General features: G+C 49.2%; 1 protein-coding gene across 1 annotated transcript; it reads right to left on the bottom strand.

The window, feature by feature from the left end:
* Window positions 1-834: 834 nt before the first annotated feature.
* On the bottom strand, window positions 835-3468 carry NRL (neural retina leucine zipper). The gene is made up of 2 exons (XM_016193828.2): window positions 2948-3468; window positions 835-2103 (listed from the first exon to the last, which is right to left on the bottom strand). Exons 1-2 carry the CDS (start codon window positions 3326-3328, stop codon window positions 1759-1761), a joined length of 726 nt encoding a protein of 241 aa, XP_016049314.2. The 5' UTR covers window positions 3329-3468; the 3' UTR covers window positions 835-1758.
* Window positions 3469-21777: the final 18309 nt, after the last annotated feature.

Here is a 21777-nt window from a genome sequence, read left to right as displayed (position 1 = left end):
TGGGTGTGCATGGCAGCCCCCAAGAGCAGAGGTGAGGAGATGAAAGAGCTGGACTCCCAGAGGACCCCTCCCCAACACTCCCCCCACCACACACACACACAATGATGTGATGTGTGAAGAAGGGAACAAGGGGCCATTTGTGAAGAAATAGTGATGAGGATGGGGATGGGGGTGGAGGAAATAAAGGAGTCTGGGAGGGGTGAAAGGAGGTGGGGGGAGCCAGAGGAGAGGACTTCCTTGTCAGGCTGTGCTAAAGGACATTTGCACAAGAGCTGTGATTGGGAAGAGACAGCTGGGGAGGGGGTGGAGGGAGTAGGGCGAAAGGAAGAGAGACATATGGGAGCCTCTTCCCCCACACCCAACTGTTTCTCCCCATTTGTTATGTCCTTTAGAAGACCTGCAACAGTGGCCGCCAAGATGGAGGCTACTCCCAGTCCGGTGCCTCTGCTCTGCCCAGGACCCCACTCGGCTCTCTCTGTGGGCTGCTGAACCTGAGGGCTTGGTTGCCATGGCAACTAGCAGACCTCAGGCTCATCATAGGAGGCATGGCCAGGTCATCACTGCTCCAGAGCTTCTGTGTGCTGGTGGTGGGAGAGAAGCCCCATCTGGCACCTGGTCTAATCCCTGCCCTCCCCAATGCATACATCTCTCTCTCTCTCTTTCTCTCTCTCTCTCTCTCTCTCTCACACACACACACACACACACACACACACACGCACACGCGCACACGCGCACACGCACACACACACACAGTGAAGCCTGAAACAAGGCTAAATATGCAAAATAATAATAATAATTTAGCCAACAGCATGGAATTCCACCTGAACTCCACATTTAATTCACAAAAGCTCAGCATGCTAGGGCAAGTCACCCCTTGGCTCTCAGAGCCACAGAAGGTGTCAAGAGCATCCTCTTCCAGTCAGGAGGTTGAGGCAGCCTAGGTGGGCAGCTGAGGGCCGTGTCCAGGCTGCTTGCAGGAAGCCCTTGCATGTGAGGCTGCCCTGAGGGCTTCAGGGGGAAATTACCAAAGCTCCCACACTAAGAAGATAACAGAAAACTGGAAAGGTGTCAGAGGGCCTTCCATGATGAGGATTGTATGAGGATTTGAGCAGGTGACTGAATCTCAAGGAGCTAATGATTTGCTCAAGGTGACAAAGGGATCCTGCAACACAGCAACTAGTGCCCGGGTCTCCAGACTCCTTCCCGCGCTTCTCCAGGCCCACCCCAACCATCACCACCCTTTGCCTCCTTGGACTGTGCTGCTCTAAGCCCTGGAGACCACTAGGCTGGGTAGGAAGAAAGCCTCTTGGCTAACATTCCTAGTCTGTCTTGCTAGTGGAAGCTGAAATCTTGAAAAATGTATTATTCTCCAAGCGGGAAGGTTCCCAGCCCCGAAACAAAAATGCAGCCTCATTGCTAATTACCACCCTATGTACTGCTTCAAAACCTTGAATTAAATACTAAACTGAGGGGTGGGGGAGCCCCACCATTCCTCCACCTGCCATTCATTGCATCACCCCTCCATGACCCAGTCCACCCCCCACCCCCCACTACACACAGTGCCTGGCTTTAGATGTCAGTAGGTTGGGGCAGGAGGTAATGGATTTCCCAACACCTTCTGCATGAGTGGGTGAGCCCCGTCTCCCGGAAAATGAGCAACATCTAATCTCGAAGCACGCCTTGAGAGGCCAGGAAATGCGTGTTGGTGGGGGTTGCGTGGTGCTAGGAAGGGGCTGGGAGGCGCCCCGGGCTGCCCTCCTACTCGACCACCCCCAGGAAGAAGTGGCCGTGCTCGCTCGCCCCGGGGCCGCCCGAGGCCAGCCGGTCACAGCGCGCCTTGTAGAGGTCGCGCTCCCGGGCCAGGCGCGCCACCTCGGCCCGCAGCGCGTCCAGCTGGGAAGCCAGGCGGGCGCGCTCGGCCTCCAGGCCGCGCCGCTGCTGCAGCCGCTTGGAGCGGCAGGCCTGCGCGTAGCCGCGGTTCTTCAGCGTGCGGCGCCTCTGCTTCAGCCGCAGCGCCTCGTCGCGCCCGCAGCCCCGCAGCTGCCGGTTCAGCTCCCGCACCGACATCGACACCAGCGCGGCGTCGGAAAACCGTTCAGCCAGCTGCTGAGGGACCGAGCAGAGGCGGGTCAGTGCCCGGGGCACAGGCGCAGCGGTGTGGGTCGCCAAGCTGCGCCGAGCCCGCCCGTCGAAGCCCCGCCCACCGGTGCCCCGCCCCTATAAGCCCCGCCCCCGGCTACCGCCTCTCGCTGAGCGCTCGCCCTTGCACAAATACCCAGGTCGCTGTCCAGGACCCACCCCAAGTCCCAACATGCCCCGAGACCCCTCCGCGTCCCCAATCCTGCCCCTCAAACCTTTCTCCCCCACGCCCCGCAGCAGCCCAGGCCCACGGGTGTCAAGAGGGCCCTGCCCCTCCAAGGCTTCTGTCTGTCTCCCATGTCCCGAAGGCCACAACCCTGTGACCCTCAAAGGATTTGGATTACGTCTAATGCCCTCAACCACCCTCACCCCACCCCCATCTGTGTCTATAATTAATAGGATGAATCCCAATCCTTGCTGAGAAGGTTGGGGCTGAACAGGCTCAATGTCTTGAAAAGGCCAACCCCATCCCCATTCCTGGAGTCCTTTAAGCGGGACCCAGCTCCATCTCCCTAGTTTCCACGGTGTATCTGTTTAGCTCCTGGCCGTCATCTGCAGGCCCAGGCCTGAATTTTCATCCACTGCCCCTTTCCATCCTTTTCTAACCAAATCACCTCCCCTACCTCCTGGTTTGATCCATCCCTTTTCTCCACTAGGAAAAACAGGAGAGGGACACCAGAGGAGGGCCCTCTGCCCTCTGCCCTTGACCCGCTCTCTGTTTCTTTCCCAGCCTTCGGTCTCCAGGCATTCTCCCTCCTGGTTTCCACTTGCCCAGCCCCCTCCTCAGACCAGCTCCAGAGTCACTCACCTGGACATGCTGGCCTCCTGTCTCTTCAGGGCTGCCTGGATAGTAGTCATGGGGCCCCTCAACAGGCACGGGGCTCTGATCCTGCAGCAACTCCACGGCCTCCTCTGGGCTCAGCCCCAGCACCTCCCCAGCTCCCAGCTGCTGCTGCAAAGTTGCCAGCCAGTACAACTCCTCCAGGCCTGGCCGGGGGCCCTCACTAGCCCCCACCATGCCTGGGTCACTGAAAGTGGGTGAAGGTGGCACGGAGCTGTAGGGTGTGGAGCCCAGTGAGGCTGTGGGGGGTCCGAACCGCCCCTCACACGGTTCCCGCTTTACTTCAAACTTCATCAAGTCAAAATCATTGACATACTCCATGGCCAGGGGGCTGGGAGACAGTGCCATGCTGGGGCAGGCCTAGGAGGGGTGCACCTGTGAAAGAGAGGGGGTGATTTGGAGCAGCTGGAAGTGCCCTGCCTACCCTCTTCATCCCAGCCTGCTCCCCCACCCCCAAAGCTCAAGTTCTTCAGAGTCAGAGTTCTTCAAAGTCAAGGTGATGATGCAGCCCTGCTCCCCAAATAGTCATCCCATGGGCTCAGAAGCAAGCTTCCAAGCAGCAAAGGCTCCTGACTGCAGGCAAGCAGCTTGCAAGCTGACATGAGGATGAGGTTAGCACAGCCTCTGGCCCAATGGTGCCTCTGGGCTCCTTGAAAAGCAAGAAGAATCTAGCCGTGCTGCCAACTCCAATGCCGGGACACTCTGAGAGGCTCTATCCTCTCAAGAGGCATCATTCCATTCCAAGCAATTAAAACAGCTTGCTTAATTAACTTTGACAGAATGTGTGTGTATTTCAGGACAGCAGGAAGGCATGTATGCTGTGAGTGTTAGCATATAAGGATAATGTGCTATTATAGCTCTCTGTCTCTCTCAGAGCACCCAGGCCTTGTACATAGAAAACCTCTGTTCTATGGATCAATGAGTCTCTTTCATAGTAGGAAGAGGCTTTCCAAGGTATGGGGGGAGGGAGAGAGAAAGAAAGATTGGGGTCCAGAAGGTGGCACAGTGGATAAAGCGATAGACTCTCAAGCATGAGGTCCTGAGTTCAATCCCCTGCATTGTATCTGCCAGAGTGATCTTAGATTCCATCTCTCTCCATCTATCTATCTATCTATCTCTCCTCTCTCTTTCATTAATAGGACTAAATAAATAAATAAATGAGAAAGAGAAAGCTTCTGGAAACAACTCTAGTACAGTTAGAATGAGTGGTGAACATCTTTCCCCAAGGCTAGCCTCACCAAGGGAATGAGACAATTCATCCTCTCTATTCGAATCCTGCTCTGCTTTGTGAACTTAAACAGATCATCTCTCCCTTTCTGATACAACTCCCCACTCTGTTCAGTGAAAGCTGTTAGATTTTTGCATTTCCTAAAGAATGTTCTATGAAACTCTATAGTCTGGGACATACCCAAGGAGATGGCCATGCCCAGAGAATTTTGACAAATGTCACCTCCAGTGTCCACCTATTAGAGTCTCGAAACACAGGTGCATATCAATCTGAGTCTTTCCTTTAGCCACCTGTTCATCTTCAACACTAAGTGTCCCAAATTTGTGTCACCAAGAACCTCTCTTTTCTGTTATCAACCAACAGACCCTTTAGTGAGATGACACGAGTGATCCTCCACTGCCTGGAAGTCCCAAGCCCAAGCCCAGCTCCTGGTCCCAACAACCCTCCCCAGTCCTAACAGGGACAAGACTGGGACTGATCATCCCCAAGCCTATAACCTGGCTTCATCTTGAAGCTCCGCAGCTGAGTAGGACTCCTAATCACATCTCAGACCCCCAGGCTGTGCTCAGAGACGCAGAGAGGAGGAACCAGGATCTCACCTCCTGTCTGGGGGATGAGTGTTGCCCTGTGTCTCCTGCTTTTGACAAAACAGAGGGAAGCATAACAAAGATAGAGTTGATCCTTGGCAAGACGGTAGAGATGCATCCAGAGAGAATGAGATGTGGAGACTATGAGGGAGATTGTTGGTCTTTCTGATGCACTCATAGTGAAAGACTTAAGGCCATTTGGGTGGATGGATACGGAGCAGGGGACAAAAGTATGAGGGTGGACTGGGGAGAAAACAGATGTTTATGAAAAGATATATGCCTGAGGCTCTGAGGTCCCAGATTCAATCCCCAAAACCACCATAAACTAGAGCTAAACAGTGCTCTGATAGATAGATAGATAGATAGATAGATAGATTTATATTTATATCTTTCCCTCTGTGTCTCCCTCATTAAAATAAATAATAGTTAGAAAAGAAAATGCAGGGGCTGGTGGTGACTCAAGGACCCAGATTCAAGCCCCGACTTGGCCCCCACTTGTGGTGGGAAGCTTCATGACGTAGTGAAACAGTGTTGCAAGTCTCCCTCTCTCTCTCTCTCTCTCCCTCTCCCTCTCCCCCTTCCTCTCCCTCTTTATATCCCCCTTCCCTCTCAATTCCTCTCTGTCTCTATCCAAAGTACATAAATAAATAATATTCTTTTAAAAAATAAAAGAAAGGAGACCAGATGGTAGTACACCGGGTTAAGCGCACATGGTATGAAGAGCAAAGACCCGTGTAAGGATCCTGGTTCAAGCCCCCAGTTCCCCACTTGCAGGGGGTTCACTACACAAGCTGTGAAGCAGGTCTGCAGGTGTCTTTCTGTCTCCCCTGTCTATCTTCCCCTCCTGTCTCAATTTCTCTCTGTCCTAATTAAAAAAAAAAAATGGAAAAAATGGCCTCCAGGAACAGTTGACTTGTAGTGTTAGCACCGAGTCCCAGCGATAGCCCAGGAGGCAAGAATGAAGAAAGAAAGAAAGAAAGAAAAGAAAAGGAAAGAAAAGAAAAAGTTTAAGAGTCCCTGACCCCAGGGGGCAGAAAGCAGGTGTCAGAGGAAGGGGTCCCAGCTAGATGAGAGGCCTGGCGCCTGAGAAGGCCCTAGACATACTCACCTTAGGGATGTCAGAGTTGTAGTCACTGTCAAAGCAGGGCTGGCACAGCTTCCCCAGAGACTAGAGGCCCCATGGAGCAGGGCCTGGTGCCTCCCTGCTCAGAACAAGGGGGCTGTGGGCACAGAGTCACAGGGTGCTCTTAAAGGGCCAGCTCTCTGAGGTCATCTGTGGTCCTCAGGCCTCCCACCAATGAGGCCAAGGGAATATTTGCATATCTTATGGGGGCGGGGTGGAGGAGAGGACAAGGATGTCAGTCCTCAAGGGGAAGGCAGCCTCTTCCCCAGCACAGCTCCCCACTAAAGATCCAGTTGACACATACTCAGCCTCCAGTTTGGAGAAAAGAATCAGCCGGATCATCATAAAAAACACACTTCAAGGCTGGAGAAATACCGCAACGGTTATGCAAAATGCAAATGATTTTCGTGCCTGAGTCTCTGAGGTCCCAGGTTCACTCCTGAGCTGAGCAGTGCTCTGGCCTGTCTCTCTGTCTGTCTCTCCCTCTCTCTCTCTCCCTCTCTCTCTGTCTCTCTCTGTCTGTCTCTTTCATTAAAGTAAATTATTTTTCTTTTAAAAGAAAGAAAGAAAGAGAGACTTCAGGACTGGTAAATAGTCTCACTTTATCTGTGTGCTGCTTTGCCATGTACACAGCCAGTTTATAGCCTAGCCCTTGTTGCACTAAAGAAGGCTTTGGTCCTGTGGTCGCTCTCTCTCTCTCTCTCTCCCTCTCTGCCTTTCTATCTCTCTGTTCCTATAAGAGAGAAAAAGAGGATGAGGAGGAGGAAGAGGAGCAGCAGCAGCACACTTCAGCCCTTGGTAAAAAAAAAAAAAAAAAAAGCAGGAAGGAGAGCAGGCTTAAAGGTAGCAGCATCCAACACACTCGCCCTGCAACAGCCCCTGTGTCAGTGTCGGGGGCTGTGCAAGCCCTTCTGAGTCCACTTTCACCTGGCCTGTGAAATCCATGTCTTCTTTTCAGGAAATGTTTAGTCTGCCCCTCAGCTCACAATTATGGCATCAGAAATAAAAGCGACCCTCAGTGACTCACAGGACTTGCCCATTCAGTCCCCAGTCTCTCCCACTCTTGCAGACACCCCAGCTTGGCAGGAAGAGAAGGGGGCTGAGAACCGCTCCTCCTTTCTTCTGGGCCACTGAGGGACACTGAAATCTAGCAGGTGCAGTCCAGCAGAAACACTCTGATAACTGCCCTCGCGTGCCCCCTGCTTCCTCTCACCTTTTCCCTGAGTGCTCTGTCCCTCTCTCTTCCTCTCTCTCACTCATCCTAGTTCCCAGATGGCTGGGGAGGTGACCTATATTCCCAACCTAATCCCCTAACACCTCTTAGAACTATCATCCCTGAGTAGAAGTTGGAATGGGGATTCTAGGAATTAGCCTAAGAGATGTTTAAACCTGCCTGGCGCTGTTTAGATAGGGCCTGTGCTAGAACAGGACTCTGGGCACTAAAAGTTAGTCCCTACCTTCGCAAGGGACACAAACACTCCCATGGGTTGACAGGCCTGTGTTGCCAGCACAAAGAGAGATCTAGGTGGCCAGCAGCCCCAGAATTATCAGCTATAAAAATGAACCTGGGGGTGTCTGGTGGTGGCACAGCAGATTAAGCTGTGCACACATATTGCAAAACACAAGGACAGTGCAAGGATCCTGGTTCGAGCCCTAGCTCCCCATCTGCAGCGGGGGGTGTTTCACAAGCAGTGAAGCAGGTCTGCAGGTGTCTTTTTCTCCTCCTCTCCGTCTTATTATTTATTAATGGGATAGAGAAGTAGAACAGCACTCTTACACAGGATGCCAGGGGTTGAACTGAGGACCTCAGGCTTGAGAATCTAAGGCTTTATCCATGGTGCTTCAGGCTTCAGTCTGGCAAAATCTGACCAACTGAAAATGAAAAATGGGGCTGGAGGGGGCGGATGGTGGTGCACCTGGTTGAGCACACGTTACAATGCACAAGGACCCAGGTTCGAGCCTCCAGTTCCCACCTGTAGGGGAAAAGCTTTGTGGTAGTGAAGCAGGGTGGCAGGTGTCTCTCTGCCTCTCTCCCTCTCTATCACCTCCTTCCCTCTTGATTTCTAGCTGTCTCTATCCTATTGGATAAATAAATAAAGATAATAAAAACTTCAACAAAAAAAAAAAAAGGAAAATGGGGCTGAGAAGATAGCACAACGTTTATGCAATAAACTTTAGTGTTCAGGGGGTCGGGCGGTGGCGCAGTGGGTTAAGCGCACGTGGCGCAAAGCGCAGGGACCGGTGTAAGGATCCCGGTTCGAGCCCCCGGCTCCCCACCTGCAGGGGAGTCGCTTCACAGGCGGTGAAGCAGGTCTGCAGGTGTCTATCTTTCTCTCCCCTCTCTCTCTGTCTTCCCCTCCTCTCTCCATTTCTCTCTGTCCTATCCAACAACAAAGCAACGTCAACAATGGCAATAATAACCGCAACGAGGCTGCAACAACTAGGGCAACAAAAAGGGGGGAAAATGGCCTCCAGGAGCGGTGGATTCATGGTGCAGGCACCGAGCCCAGCAATAACCCTGGAGGAGAAAAAACAAAAAACTTTAGTGTTCAATAAGTCAATGTTTTAAAAAATTGCCAGATTAAGTGCTGTTTTGCAGAAGAATGGGAGGGCTAGGAACACAACCACAAAATGAAAATGGGGATCATAGAGAACCCCATACATATTCCCACAAAGTGAATCTCTAAGACAAATTAGACCTAAGAAAGAGACCCCATAATGTCCTGCATTGTAAAAGGAAGCATTGACTGAAGCCTATTTTTTCCATGCTGTCTGGCCTGGCCTGGCCAGACACTGGCTCTCCGGCAGCTGTCAGATCTGCTTGATCCTCTTGTTTACTGGAGAGCTCAGAGGAGAGGTGGGAGGCTAAGCCCCTAACAAGCTAAAGGAGTCAGACTAAACAAGCTCAAGTCAATTGGAGCTCAGAACAGGCTCCACTAAGCAGGGAAAGGAGTCTGTGGAGAGGGTGGACCAGAGGAAAGGGCCCAGGCACAGAGGGGAGGGGCTGCCACACCAAGAGGAGACCCAGGAGGTAGCTGATGGGGTCCTCTGCCAGCAGGGGAGACAGACACTGAGACTAATTGCTCAAGGACATCTGAGGACAGGGAAATGGCGGTGAAAAAAATGAAGCCAGGTGGACTAGTGCACATGTCACTATGCTCAAGGACCCAGCTTTGAGCTCTACTCCCCACCTGCTGGGGGAACGCTTCATGAGAGGTGAAGCAGGTCTGGAGGTGTCTATCTTTTTCTTCTCTCTCTTATTTGTATTTATTTATTTATTTATTGCCTACAGGGTTATCACTGGGGTCCAGGGCTGGCACTATGAATCCACTGCTCCTGGCAACCATTTTTCCATTTTTATTGGATAGAACAGGGAGAAATTGAGAGGGGAGGGGGAGACAGAGAGGGGGAGAGAAATATAGACACCTGCAGACCTGCTTCACCGCTTGTGAAGCGACCCTTTTTCAGGCGGGGAACCAGGGACTCAAACCAGGATCCTTGTGTGGGTCTTTGCACTCTCACTATGTGCGCTTAACCCAGCGTGCCACCACCTGACCCCCTCTCTCTATCTCCCCTCCCCTCTCAATTTCTCTCTGTCCTGTCAAATAAAAATAGAATGGAAAAAAAAGAGGAGCTGTGTAGTGGTGCAACAGGTTAAGCACACATAGTACTAAGTGCAAGGACCCACACAAGGATCCCAGTTTGAGCCCCTGGCTCCCCACCTGCAGGGCCATCGTTTCACAAGTGGTGAAGCAGGTCTGCAGGTGTCTGTTCTTTCTTTCTCCCTCTCTATCCCCCCTCCCCTCTCAACTTCTCTCTGTCCTATTTAATAAAAATGAAAAAAAGAAAAGTGGCCTCCAGGAGCAGAGGATTCATAGTGCAGACACCAAGCTCCACTGATAACCCTGAAGTCAAAAGAAAGAAAGGAAGAAAGAAAGGGAGAAAGAAAGAAAGAAAGAAAGAAAGAGAGGGAAAAAGAGATCATGGCTGTTGGGAGCAGTGGATTCATAGTGCAGGCATCAAGTCCCAGCAATAATCCTGGGGGGGGGGGGGACATAACAAAGTGGAGTAGGGACAGGGAAGCTTCACAAGTGGTGAAGCAATATTTTTTTATTTATTAGATAGAGATAGCTAGAAATCAAGAGGGAGGGGGGTATAGCTTTCCCCTGCAGGTGGGGACTGGAGGCTCGAACCCAGGTCCTTGTGCATTGTAATACATGCCCTCAGCCAAGTGCACCACCACCCAGCTCCATGGTGAAGCAGTGTTGCAGGTGTCTCTCTCTCTCTCTTCTTTTTTACGTTCCCTTCCCCTCTTAGTTTTTCTCTGTCCTTTGACACAAAAGAAAGGAAAAGAAAAAGAAGGATTGGAGGGAGAAAAAGGTAGGAAGGAAGGAAGGAAGGAAGGAAAGATGGAAGGGAGGAAGGGAGGGAGGTATCCAGAGGATGGATTCATTGTGCAGGCACCAAATTCCAGCAATAACTCTGGTGATAAACACAGGAGATGAGGGGAGGGGAGAGGAGGGAAGGGGAAGAGTGGAGAGAGGGGATGATAGGTGGGAAGAGGGGAGGGGAGGGGAGGAGAAGGGAGGGGAGGAGAAGAGGATGGGAAGGGAAGGAGAGGAGAGGGGAGGAGTGGAGAGGGGATGATTGGTGGGGAGAGGGGAAGGGAGGTGGAGGGGAGGGGAGGAGAGGGGAGGGGATGATAAGTGGGGGAGGAGAGGGGAGGGAAGGGGAGAGGAGGCTGGGGATGGGAGGGGATGGGGAGGAGTAACAGACAAAGGGAGACACGAATGTAGCCCAGAAGGCAGTAGGTATAGACCTGGGATATAGGAAAAACACATGGGAGGTCCTCATGAATCTGGATTAATGGAGGAAGAGGGGCACAGAGCTAAGGCAGAGATGGGCAAAAAACTGTCGAGACTTCAAGAAAGAGGAAGGTTTCTGAGGAGTCTGGTAACAAGAACAGTGACAGGATCAAAGAACTATGGATAGAAGGAAGCAAAAGGGCCAGAGGGGACAAGAGATTTTGGATGAAGAACAAGGAGCACAGAGGGCCAGGCAGACAGATAACCAGATGACACAGGCCAAAGAACAGAGAGGTGAAGGGTATGGATGCAGGGCTGCAGAGCTGTGGGGAAAGAGGATCAGCTGGTGAGGGCCTGGCGGAGCTAGCCAGAGCTGAGTAGGGTTCTGGTCTCTCTGTATCTCTCTCATGCAAAGAAATAAAATATTAAAAAGAAAACAGGAGGAAGGAGATGAGAAAAGTCAGTGCCTCCGCATGCAACCATGCTCATGCATCCTAATTTAGGAACCCCTGTAAAGTTCTCCTTCCTAGTTCTGACTTTCAGTGCCTGTCCTCAGTAATGAAGTCACATCCTCACATCCCTTCCAGACCCAGCCTGCACACTCCTCTGACAAATACACATTGGACACCTGCTCTGTGCCCATGATGGGCTTGAGGGGCACATCAGGAAGTCAAACCACTACTAAACACAATGACCCACTTGAGGCTTCGGGTTCAAACTCTCAGGCTCCCCACCTGCAGGGGGACCTGGGCGGGGAAGCAGGTCTGCAGTTGTCTATTTTCTCTCTCTCCTTCTCTATTTCCCCCTCCTCTCTCAATTTCTCTGTCCTACCCAATAAAATGTAAAAACAAAATGACTGCAAAGCAATAAACAGCTGCCCTCTGGCTGGCAAGAGTAGCTCTGACCTGGGCCCCATGCTCACCTCTTCTGGCTATGCCCCACCCCAAGGTCTACCTGCCTGAACCTCAACCACCTTCTGAAATACCTGAGTGGGCAGAGAAGATAGTGTAATGTTTCTGCAAAAGACTTTCATGCCTTGTTGTTTTTGACGGGCTGGCTTCACGGGCGGGTAACAGACGACCCGGGACTCATGGCTGGGTTGTACGCAGTATCTCTTTATTCATGCAGGACGCAGCACAATCTATACCAAGCTAAGCTAAACTAAAAACTACAAACAATCTTGTCCTTATAAATATACTAGCCCAGTAGGGTGGGAACAGGATGCGACGCAGAGAGGGTGGAGAGAAAAGTGACTGGTGAAAATCAGGGTATGACAAGGAGAGGGGGCGGAGCAGGCAAGAATTCTACCACTGAACCACCAATGCCCTGGAGGGAGGGTGGTGCTTGTTAACAATGGTTATGTAAATAGAATGAAGTGGTTATGTAAATAGAATAGTGTTAAGCAGGGGGGATTAAACTAATGAAACAGAAGGGGTTTTAGAAGCATACCAACAATGCCTGAAGCACTAGAGATCACAGGCTCAATCTTCAGTGCCCCCATAAGCCATAGCTGAGCAGTGCTCTGCTCTGGGAAAAAAAAAAAAATAGGGGAGCTCCTAGCCCAGATGGTCCCTTTCAGGCTCAGGTAACACCTGCGCTCCTAATGCTGGAGCCACTGGTACAATCCTTGATCCAAAGGCTGACTAGGGGCAACCATTTCTTGGAGTAGGGACCAGAATTGGGAGGTGTAGACAGGGAGATCCATGAGGGTCCCTTCTCAGGACAAGATGGAGTCAAGGGTGGGAAATAAGTACACTGAGGACCAGTGACCAAAATCAGCCGCCCTCCACATCTCCACATCCCGCTATGGAATGCTTAAAGGCTGAATAAAATCCAAGTGTTCTTTTTCCTTTCTTTTTTTATTGATAGCTACACAGAGAAATGGAGAGGAAAGGGGGAGGGACATAGGAAAGGAGAGCTATCTGCAGCCCAGCTTCACCACTCATGAAGCTCACCACCTCCCTCTGAAGGTAGGGACCAGAGGCTCGAACCCAGGTCCTCACACATAACACTGTGTATACTCTGCCAGGTGTGTCACCGCCTACCCAGCCCTCCCTTTTTAGTTTGTTTGTATTTTTGGCTTAAAATCCAGATTTAAACTAAATCCCAAACCATTAGGTCTCTACTTGTAAAGGTAAAAAGATGAGAACATATTTTATTTAACAGTTTGTTAACTTGAGTTGTATGTTTTCAATTTTTAAACACAAGAGTTGTGATCCTTGATCTGTACTCACACCCCAGGCCCAACATGTGTTGAGGCCGGACCTGCAGCAAAGCAGGCGGGTGTGAGAGGTGAGAGCAGTGCAAGGGAGGAGGCACTACCCTCATGGCTCCAGGAGGACTCATCTGTGAAGAGCCCAGGAGGGGGAGAGGGCACTGTAGCGGCCACTTACTAAGGAAGTCACACTAAACCGCCAGGGGAAGAAGTGGCTGTGGGGGCTAAGAGGGTAGCTGACCCGCTAATTTCCATACTAGGGCCCTGGTTTTGAGTCCTGGCACCACACCGAAACACCATGAATAGGTAGTACTAAGTGAGCTCCATGGATGGTGGAGCATTGCATTGTTGTCTTTTCTCTCTCTTCACTCTCTTTCCCCTTCTAAACAAAGCAAAGAAGGAAAGAAAATAAGGAGAGAGGGAAAGGGAGAGAGATAATATGAATATGAATATGAATATGAATATGAATATGAATTGGGCTCAGGAAGTTTCTCAGTGGTATCACACATACAACAGCCCCCAAGTGGGTCAACGCAATAGCTCACTTGGATAGTGTGCAGCTTTGCCATGTGTATCGCCCAGATTTGAATCTGGCTATATGAAAAATAAAAAAGAGTTGGGGGTCAGGCGGTGGCGCAGTGGGTTAAGCGCATGTGGTGCAAAGCACAGGGACCAGCGTAAGGATCCCGGTTCGAGCCCTGGCTCCCCACCTGCAAGGGTGTCGCTTCACAGGCGGTGAAGCAGGTCTGCAGGTGTCTATCTTTCTCTCCCCTTCTCTGTCTTCCCCTCCTCTCTCCATTTCTCTCTGTCCTATCCAACAAAGAATTGCGTCAACAAGGGCAATAATAATAGCCACAACGAAGCTACAACAAGGGCAACAAAAGGGGGGGGGGGGAATGGCCTCCAGGAGCGGTGGATTCATGGTGCAGGCACCGAGCCCAGCAATAACCCTGGAGGAGAAAAAATAATAATAATAAAAAATAAAAAAGAGTGGTCCGGGAGGTGGCACAGTGGTAAAGCTTTGGACTCTCAAGCATGAGGTCACAAGTTCGATCCCCGGCAGCACATGTGCCAGAGTGATGTCTGGTTCTTTCTCTCTCCTCCTATCTTTCTCATAAATAAATGAAATCTTTAAAAATAAAAAAATAAAATAAATAAAAAAGAAACCCAAGCTCATTTCTTGGCACTATGAGAGAGAAAGAGACTGGCCCCCCTACTGCATTTAAGGCAGCTTTGATGCTATGCTTTCTTTCTCTGCCTCTCGGTCTCGTTCTTTCGATCTGAATAAGTCAACCCAAAGCAGTGAAACGCTGAAGCTGTGGAGATGATGGGCAAGGGAGGGGAGCTGGCAAGATAACTCACCTGGTCAGTGCGCCTGACGCCCATGATGCTGAAAAAAGCTCAGCACTATAGTAACTCTTCATTCTGTTCGATAAAGTTGGCCCAGAGCAATAAAGACCAGCTGATGACAACAAGCTAAATCAAATGTTTAAAAGAGATAGAAGTGACTCATAGTGCAGGTACAGAGCCCCAGCAATAACCCTGGAGGCAAGAAAGAAAGAAAGAAAGAAAGAAAGAAAGAAAGAAAGAAAGAAGAGAGAGAAAGAGAGAGAGAAAGAAAGAAAGATAGAAAAGGAAATAAAGGGAGTCGGGCTGTAGCGCAGTGGGTTAAGTGCAGGTGGTGCAAAGCACAAGGACCGGCATGGGGATCCCGGTTCGAACCCCGGCTCCCCACCTGCAGGGGAGTCGCTTCACAGGCGGTGAAGCAGGTCTGCAGGTGTCTATCTTTCTCTCCCCCTCTCTGTCTTCCCCTCCTCTCTCTGTTTCTCTCTGTCCTATCCAACAATGACGACAACAACAATAATAATAACTACAACAATAAAACAACAAGGGCAACAAAAAGGGAATAAATAAATAAAATTTTTTAAAAAGAATATCTTAAAAAAAAGAAAAGAAAAGAAAAGAAAAGAAAAGAAAAATAAATTAAATAAATAAGACTTTAGGGGCCAGGTGGTGATGTACCTGATTGAGTGCACATGTTATAATGCACAAGGACCTGGGTTCAAGCCTCAGCTTCCACCGGCAGAGGGAAAGCTTTGTGAGTGGTGAAGCAGTGTTACAGGTGTCTCTCTGTCTCTCCCCCTCTCTATCTCCCCCTACCCTCTCCATTTCTGGCTGTCTCATTCCAATAAATAAAGATAATAATTTAAGAGAGAGGCAGGCTGGGAGTATGGATCGACCTGTCAACACCCATGTTCAGTGGGGAAGCAATTACAGAAGCCAGACCTTCCACCTTCTGCATCACACAGTGACCCTGGGTCCATACTCCCAGAGGGATAAAGAATAGGAAAGCTATCAGGGGAGGGGAGGGGATACGGAGATCTGGTGGTGGGAATTCTGCGAAGCTGTACCCCTCTTATCTTATGGTTTTGTCAGTGTTTCCTTTTTATAAATAAATAAATAAGATTATTATCCTACAAAAACAACTTAAAGGTTCAGCAAAATACCTATCAATGATTCAGTGATGTATTTCAAGGAAGTTGAATAACTTATCTAAAAGTTTGTGTGGAGTCAAGACTATGGTCTTTTCTATATTTTTTATTTTATAAATAATAAAAATTAAAAAGGGAAAAAAATTAAAGACTTGAAAAGATCATTTGGGGCTGGGAAGACAGCATAATGGTTATGCAAAAAGAATCTCATGTCTGAGGTCCAGGTTCAATCCCCTGCACCACTATAAGCCAGAGTTGAGCAATGCTCTGGTAAAAATTAAATAAATAAAAAAAATTAAATATTTATTTTTAAATAAAAAGATCACTTTGGGTCTAGGGGTGCAGAGAGAGAGCCAGAATCAAATCAGACAAGGGGAGCACAACAACCACGTTGAGTTTGGGGGGTTCTCATAAACTGGAAAGAAAGTCTCCTGTGAAAAGTCTTGCACAAAAGGAAAGACTTTGGAAAAGAGTGAGAGAAGCAGGACTGATCAGAGAGGATGCCGGGAAGCATTACAGGTGCAGCAGAGACTTCAGCTGGCCTGAGTTGCTGTGGAGCTGGGGTGGACATGAAAGTCATCCCAAACTGAAGCTAGGAGGTCTTTTCATCAGCCCTTCAACCCCTGGGTTCACTTGTCCCAGTAAAGGGATACACGGTAGGACAGCTCTCTTCAGCCACAGGTAGTTCTCAGGGAAGCATGCAGATGTGAGTCACCAGCAAGCAACACTCAGCAGCTGGGACATGAGCACCAGGATCCTGAAGCCAGGATTCAGGCAGCTCAGCACTGCATCCTGTGAGCCATCCAAGGGCCTGACCCAGAAGACACTGAGCAGGAGAAAATGCAAGCCAGGGCAGAGCTGGTGGCACCCTGCCCTCTAGTGGTGTATCATGGGCATGCTAGTGGGCCAGACTAGGAGAAGGACTAGGGGACTGGCACAAACTGTGGCAGAAGAGGGGAATCAGTAATGCAAGGATATCCTCTAGGGGGAAACCTTTGTCCAGTCAAAGGGAGGTGGCACAGTGTATAAAATGTTGGGCTCTCAAGCATGAGATTTGATCCCCAGAACAACATGTTCTGGGTGTGATACTCTGGTTCTCTATCCGTCACTCCTTTCTTTCTTTTTTTCTTTCTTTCTTTAAGATTTGTTTGGTTTTGTTTGGTTGGTTGGTTTTTGTTTTTTTGCCCCCAGGGTTACCGTTGGGGTTCATGCCATCACTACGAATACACTGCTCCTGGTGACTTTTTTCTTTTTTTTTTTTTTTTTTCATTTTATTGGATAGGACAGAGAGAAATTGAGAGGGAGGGAAGATACAGAGAGGGAGAAAGTTAAGACACCTACAGATCTGCTTCACCGCTTATGAAGTGACCCCCCCATTAGGTGGGGGCTCAAACCGGGGTCCTTGCACAGGTCCTTTCACTTGTACGAAGTACGCTTAACCTGGTGCACCATTGCCTGACCCCCTTTTAAGATTTATGAGTGAGTGAGTGAGTGAGTGAGTGAGTAAAAGAAAGATAGAACCAGAGTGTTACTCTGTTATACATGATGGCAGAGACTGAGCCTAGGACCCCATGTTTGAAAGTCCAGTGGTTTTAACCACTATAACACCTGCCAGGTCACTCCCTCTTTCTTTATCATTAATCATTAATAAATACGGGAGTCGGGCGATAGCGCAAAGGGTTAAGTGCTGGTGGCACAAAGGATCCTGGTTCGAGCCCCCGGCTCCCCACCTACAGGGGAGTAGCTTCACAGGTGGTGAAGCAGGTCTGCAGGTGTCTCTCCCTTTCTCCCCCTCTCTGTCTTCCCCTCCTTTCTCCATTTCTCTCTGTCCTATCCAACAACAATGACATCAATAACAACAACTACAACAAAACAAGGGCAAAAAAAAGGGAATAAATAAATAAATAGTTAAACTAACTTGCATTTTTAAAAAATCATTAATAAATAAAAGTTTTTATTTATTTCCTTTTTGTCACCATTGTTTTTATTGTTGTTGTAGTTATTATTGTTGATGTCATCACTGTTGGATAGGACAGAGAAAAATGGAGAGAGGAGGGGAAGACAGTGAGGAGGAGAGAAAGACAGACACCTGCAGGCTTGCTTCACTGCAAGTGGGGAGCCGGGGGCTTGAACCAGGATCCTTATGCCAGTCCTTGCACTTTCACCACGTGCGCTTAACCCGCTGCGCTACCGCCTGACTCCCAATAAATAAAAGTTTTAAAGTTAAAGAAGGAAGCTCAGAGAAAGATTTGGACATGCAGAACTCACTAATTCTTTCATTCAACCAACATGTATCAAGTATCTATTATGTGGTAGGATAAGGAGGGAAGCAAGGTTAAGACTTGGATTTGCTTTATTCGGGGGATTAACGGTTTACAGTCAACAGTAAAATACAGTAGTTTCATTTATTTATTTTGCCTCCAGGGCTATTGCTGGGGCTCAGTCTCTGCACCACAAATCCACTGCTTCTGGAGGCCTTTTTTTTTTTCCTTTTGTTGCCCTTGTTGTTTTATCATTGTTGTGGTTATTCTTGGTGATGTTATTGGTGTCATTGTTGTTGGATAGGACAGAGAGAAATGGAGAGAGGAGGGGAAGACAGAGAGGGGATGAGAAAGATAGACACCTGCTTCACCACTTGTGAAGCGACCCCCCCACTGTAGGTGGGGAGCTGGGGCTCAAACCGGAATTCTTACACCAGTCCTTGCGCTTCGGGCCATGTGCACTTAAACCGCTGCACTACCGCCCAACCCCCAGTTTTATTTATTTTTTAATTAGATAATACAAAGAGAAATTGAGAGTGGAGGGGTAGATAAAGAGAGAGAGAGAGAGAAAGATAGACACCTACATGTTGTTAAAATTCAGAGGCTCTAGCTCGCCGGGCTAGCTTCACGGGTGGGTAACAGAGACACGGAGACAACTGCTGGGCAGGGAAGCTGTATTTCTTTATCAGGAACAACGATTCATAAACTAAGACAAACTAATCACCAAACAGAACTCTGCTGTCTCTTTGCGGCAGCACAAGCACTCTCTCTTACTCTGTAACTCTCCAACTCTGGAACTCTTCAACTCTGGGACTCTGGAACTCTGCAACTCTTCAACTCTCCAACTGTGGAACTCTCTAACTCTCTCTCTGGAACTCAGGAACCCTCTCTCAGGGTTCCTTGGGGCGGGGCCAAGCGGCCGCGAAATTAGCAGGACTGATCCAATTCTCTTGGCGGGGGAGAACTAGAACCCAATGTAAAGCATACAACACCACTCATGAAGCATGCCCCCAGCAGTTGGGAAACAGGGGCTTGAACCTGGGTCCTTGGCAAAAGGTAAAGTGCAGATTGAACCAGACATTTTTATCAAGTTAATAATCCAGTGAGGATTAGAGAGATGTAAGGCCAACTCTAACAAATAGGGAGGTGGTATGGTCCGGGAAATGGCTCAGTGGATAGGGCACTGGATTCTCAACCATGAGGTTCTGAGTTCGATCCCTGGCAGCACATGTACAAGAATCCCAGTTCGAGCCCCCAGCTCCCCACCTGCAGGGGGGTCACTTCACAAGCAGTGAAGCAGGTCTGCAGGTGTCTGTCTTTCTCTCCCCCTCTATCTCCCCTCCTCTCTCGATTTCTCTCTGTCCTATCCAGCAACAAGAACAGCTATAACAACCACAACAAGGGCAACAAAATTGGGAAAATAGATTCCAGGAGCAGTGGATTCATAGTGCACACACCGAGCCCCAGTAATAACCCTGGAGTTAAAAAAAAAATCTTAAATATATATCTTGAGGCCAGCAAAATACCTTACTTTGCCATAAGTACAACCCTGCCCTGCCCCATCATAATTAATATGGTCTTTCTATATCTCTGTCTGTTTTACAGTGGTGTGGGGATTGAACCTGGGACTTTGGAGTCTCAGGCATGAGAGTTCCTTAGTGTAACCATTAGGCTATCTACCCCCACTCTCTCTCATTGTCTCTCTGCCTACCTGAAAATGTCATCGCAGAGTGGTGAAACTCTAGAGATGAACACAGACATACACACAAAGAATTAAAAGGATAAATCAAGGGAATGACATAGAATTACTAGGGGGGAAATTGATAATTAGAATCAGAATGGCTTGGACTAAGATTCCGTTTCTGCTGACCAGATGTGAGACTTTAAGCAAATCACTTAACCTCTCTAAACCTCTGTGTTCCTATCTATAAAGCAGAGCTGTGAAAATGAAAGCGATCACATGTGAGAAGCTGCTTGCTCAGAGCCTGACCCCTAGTATGCACGCAATAAAAATTTTCCCTCTCCAGAGGAAGCTTGGGTGCTAAGCTGGGCAGGTATCTAAGGAAGAGAGGAGGGCATGGTGATTCAGGAGGCCAAGAGGTGGCTTGGAAGCTCTCATTTGAAGCCAGGAGATAGATAAGCCCTGAACCAAGGAGGTAACCATGGAGACGGACACTGATTTGAGAAACACAAATCCAAAGGTTCTGGTGACTGGTGGACTACAAAGGATAAGAAAGGCATAGTCAGGAGTCCGGCAGTAGCGCCACGGGTTAAGCGCACATGGTGCAAAGCAAGGACCAGCGGAAGGATCCCAGTTCGAGCCCCTGGCTCCCTACCTACTAGGTAGTCACTTCACAAGTAGTGAAGCAGGCCTGCAGGTGTCTATCTTTCTCTCCCCATGTCTGTCTTCCCCTCTCTCCATTTCTCTCTGTCCTATCCAACAACAACAACATCAATAATAACTACAACAATAAAAAACAAGGGCAACAAAAGGGAATAAATAAATATAAAAAAAATAAAAGAAAGGCATAGTCAGTCGGGGGTCTGGCAGTAGTGCAGCGAGTTAAGCGCACATGGGCACATGGCATGAAGCACAACGACCAGTGCAAGGATCCCCACCTGCAGGGGAGTCGCTTCACAGGAGGTGAAGCAGGTCTGCAAGTGTCTGTCTTTCTCTCCCCCTCTCTGTCTTCCCTTCCTCTCTCCATTTCTCTCTGTCCTATCCAACAACAACAATAATAACCACAACAATGATAAAACAACAAGGGCAACAAAAGGGGGAAAAAGTTTTTTTTAAAAAAAAAAAAAGGCATAGTCTAGACAGTTACCTCTGGGGTAACTGACTAGAGGACACAGCCAACACGGGGAACCATAAGAGCAGGTACAGGTTACAAAAAAGAAGATGAGCTTCCATGGGGATCCATGCTGCCACCAGTGTGCACACCTTGAGCTCCAAAGAATGACCAACGTAGCAGCTGTTGGCAGTGGGGTAGGCACAGAGTTTGGATATAGGGAACTGAGGAAGGTGACCCAAAGACAGAGCAGTAAGGCTGAGTACAGGGTGCAGCTTAGCCTGCAGGAGATGGGAGACTGCGAACCAGCTTAGCTTTCCTGGTCATAGTTCACGCACAGAGTGTTGAGAAGTCTGAGTGGCAAGGTTGCTCCTATTGCAAATGGCAGCGATTCACTTAAAGTTAATCTGGACAAAAGAAGAGATACATTTATTTGTTAATTTTTCAGCCAGGGTTTCTACTGGGGCCTCATACCTACATAATTCCACTGCTCCCTGTAGACATTTTTTTTTTCTTTTCAAAGCTAAAAAGTGAGTGAGAGGGAGAGAAACACACAGAAAATAATGATACCACCGCACTGCTCCACCGCTCTTGAAGCTTCCCCTTTTGCATGGTACTCCCATGTGGTGGCTGGGGGCTTGAACTCAGGTCCTCATGCAAGGCAATGTACTGGGTGAGCAACGGAGACAGTATAATTATTATACAAATGATTTTCATCTATGAGGCTTCAAGCTCCCGGGTTCAGGCCCCAGCACCACCATAAATCCTCTGGGGGTTTAAGCAGTGCTCTGGGGAGAGAGAGAGAGACACAGAGAGAGAGAGAGACAGAGAGAGAGAGAGAGAGAGAGAGAGAATGGTGCTGGAGGAGGAGGAAGTGGAGAATGAGGACGAGGAGTTATTTGTGGGATTCTATAACAGAAATCAGGACTTTGTCCCTCTGTGTCCCCTGTTCTGTGTGCCTCTGTCCCAGCCAGGTTATGGCTCTGCAGTGCCAGCTGTCACCTGGCTTGTAATCTGCCAGCTCAGCAACCCCAGCACAGAGAAATCTCTGTGAGTTGATAGAACAAGCCCCAGAGAGGGACTTCATTTCCCCCACCAGGAACACCACAATCCCAGGGTGAGGAAGTACCCTAACACAGCGTGAGGAGGGCGCTCCCCCAAAGGAACATCTGGGTGCTAGTAAGACAGGGGAAGTGGGTACTGCTCAGATACTTGCCACTTGCCACAGACACCTTGTTTGAGATGCTGTGCCATTTGAAGTGACAGCCAGCCCAGAGGGTTGTCTGGACGGGAG

The sequence above is a fragment of the Erinaceus europaeus genome, chromosome 16 (assembly GCF_950295315.1).
Source record: "Erinaceus europaeus chromosome 16, mEriEur2.1, whole genome shotgun sequence".
NCBI lineage: Eukaryota > Metazoa > Chordata > Mammalia > Eulipotyphla > Erinaceidae > Erinaceus > Erinaceus europaeus.
This window is presented reverse-complemented; position numbering and strand designations above follow the sequence as displayed.

Bases quoted from the DNA above. Each gene is read 5' to 3' on its own strand.
- NRL (XM_016193828.2), bottom strand. From the start codon at position 3,328: ATGGCACTGTCTCCCAGCCCCCTGGCCATGGAGTATGTCAATGATTTT. The intron at 2,104-2,947 runs GTGAGTGACTCT...GTCCCTCAGCAG, and splicing joins CAGGAGGCCAGCATGTCCAG to CTGGCTGAACGGTTTTCCGA.